The following is a 2,500-nucleotide window of genomic DNA, read 5'->3' as shown; positions in this document are numbered from 1 at the left end:
ATGACTTGCTGCTAATGACTTCCTGTAGGACTAATGACTTGCTGCTAATGACTTCCTGTAGGACTAATGACTTGCTGCTAATGAGTGTTACCTCTTTGATGTCGTCTTTGGCCTGCTGCACTTTGTTGGAGAAGTGCAGTTTGACTTGGGCCTCTCTCTTCTTCTGCAGGAGGACTTGGTTGTCCTGCCACCTCTGCCAGGTCTTCACACGCTGCTCAAACACGCCCTGCGCGCGCACACAGTTAACACCTGCCATCCGTCAGCGTGAGCGTGTGTGAGGGTGGTGTGGCACCTTGACGGCGGCGAGCAGGCGCACGTAGTCGCCCAGCAGCTCAGACAGGAAGTAGAAGTCGGCGTGGGCCTGCTGGTGGTGCTGCTGCTCCATCTTCTCCTCCACCTCCGCCAGCTGCGACAGAGCGCGGGACAGCGCCGTGTGGTCCTCGCTGTTGCCCAACATGGCCGTCGACTTGGCGAACTGCGCCGTGTTGAGTGACAACTCTGAGGACACAATAGTGGTGTGTGTGTGTTGACCTGTGCTAATGCTAGCATGCAGCAAGTAGTAGGACTCTGGTGTGTGTGGCTCAAACACAAGTTAGCATATGTAGAGTGACAACTCTGAGGACACAATAGTGGTGTGTGTGTGTTGACCTGTGCTAATGCTAGCATGCAGCAAGTAGTAGGACTCTGGTGTGTGTGGCTCAAACACAAGTTAGCATATGTAGAGTGACAACTCTGAGGACACAATAGTGGTGTGTGTGTGTTGACCTGTGCTAATGCTAGCATGCAGCAAGTAGTAGGACTCTGGTGTGTGTGGCTCAAACACAAGTTAGCATGCATCAAGTTTGTAAAAAGCTACTCCATCTCGCAAGTATCCTGGAAAGAGTACCATCAAATCCAGACTATAAGCCGCCACTTTTTTCCTATGCTTTGAACCCTGCGGCTTATCAAACTGTGTGGCTAATTAGTGGATTTTTCCTAATGTTCTGTGTTCAATAGTTCTCATTACACACGTGCAGAAACACTGAAAAGGTGTGTTGTTGTTGTTGTTGTGTGCCAGCTGTTGGACAAGTTTGCTCACTGCAGGTGTAGCGGGTGGAAAATGCACTTCCTGTTTTAACGCCTTAGACTGGAAGTAAAACTTTCCTAACGATTCTACTCAATGATCACTCCACACATTTGTAAGTTTTACAATACAACTACAACAATTCTTACTCACTGTGATGTCTGGAGGAATGTTTTCATGCATATTTGTACATGCTATTGTAATGAAACCACGCCAGCGTCGTTAGCATGAGCTAATATGCTAACTGGTTTAGAAGTGTCTGTGTTAGTATTATTAACTTATAATGACATTCTTTTTGTATTGTTTCACTTTCGTAAATTCACCAAAATGTCACCGTGGAGTTATTGAGTCTGTTTAGCTGATTGGAGAGCTAGCTTGCGCAGCTAGTGGGTCCATGATAATGACTTATGTTTTGTTTGATCAGCCGTTTTACTGCCGTGTTTCATACACCGTCTGGAAACAATTAAGGTATGTAAATAAATATTTCTGTGTGAATAACTCATTTCAAGACATATACTGTATATCTGCGGCTTATAGATTGGCGCAGCTATCCATCCATCCACCCATTTTCTACAGCTTGTCCCTTTTGGGGTCGCGGGGGGTGCTGGCTAACATATGGGAAAGCCATTATTGTGAAATGTAGTGGGTGTGGCTTATATAGCGGTGAAATAGGGGTACTTGCATTTCCATTAATGGGAAGGTGTGGCCCACCATGACAATCTAAGGACGCACCTTTCCTGTGACACACCAGCGACTCCACGCTGGCGTGAAGTTTCCTCAGCTGGACGTCCAGATTCTCAAAATGTTGCTGCTTCTCCTCAAACCACTGTGTCTCACACACACACACACACACACACACACACACATCACAATAATGAAGCCAATGTTAAGCCCCGCCCCCCTGGTCCACTCACGGCGTCCGACTCGTTCATCTTGATGGTCATCTTGTTGACGGCGTCGGCAGCTTTGTTGACCATTCGGAGGAGGCCGGCGCCGCTGAGTGCCTGCGTGCTGACGGCGCGTGGCAGCTGGACACACACACACACACACACACACACACACATGGTCACAGCGCCCCACAGTGGAGGAGTGGGCTACTTTTCATACAATTAGCGGTTTCCTTCACCCCCCCCCCGGCCCCCCCGTGATTGGCCCGTCGTCCGCCTTCCCGATGAGACGCCAGCCAGCGTCCGTCTGCGCGAGACAAGCTCATTTTTCTTCATTGTGTTCAAAGTTTACTTGGCCCCGCCCCCTGCAAACTCATTTATCCAGAGCGCCGGTGGTCCGGTCTCGGGGGTCCGCGCTAAACGAAGGGGAGGGGGGGGGTTTCATTTAAGCCACCCCCTCCTGGTTGTGTTTCATTAAGTGGAGCGGACGGACCGCCGCGCTCGCTCAGGCGTCCCACAATTCATCTGTTAAGTCGCTGACAGACCCCCA

The 2,500-nt window shown here is 49.8% G+C and overlaps 1 protein-coding gene across 5 annotated transcripts in view; it reads right to left on the bottom strand.

The window, feature by feature from the left end:
* The window catches only part of LOC133632723 (sorting nexin-2-like), a 32,850-nt gene that overhangs the window by 17,729 nt on the left and 12,621 nt on the right, over positions 1 to 2,500 (bottom strand). For all 5 annotated transcript variants that reach the window (XM_062025342.1, XM_062025343.1, XM_062025344.1 and 2 more), the window contains exons 9-12: positions 1,978 to 2,091; positions 1,796 to 1,889; positions 293 to 498; positions 92 to 226 (exon numbers count right to left, since the gene is read on the bottom strand). In XM_062025342.1, the coding sequence (XP_061881326.1) occupies positions 92 to 226; positions 293 to 498; positions 1,796 to 1,889; positions 1,978 to 2,091 (549 nt within the window). The remainder of the gene's footprint in view (positions 1 to 91; positions 227 to 292; positions 499 to 1,795; positions 1,890 to 1,977; positions 2,092 to 2,500) is intronic.

This window comes from Entelurus aequoreus, linkage group LG17 (assembly GCF_033978785.1).
Source record: "Entelurus aequoreus isolate RoL-2023_Sb linkage group LG17, RoL_Eaeq_v1.1, whole genome shotgun sequence".
Lineage (NCBI taxonomy): Eukaryota > Metazoa > Chordata > Actinopteri > Syngnathiformes > Syngnathidae > Entelurus > Entelurus aequoreus.
The sequence above is the reverse complement of the archived record's forward strand: the minus strand, read 5'-3'. Positions and strand labels throughout refer to the sequence as shown.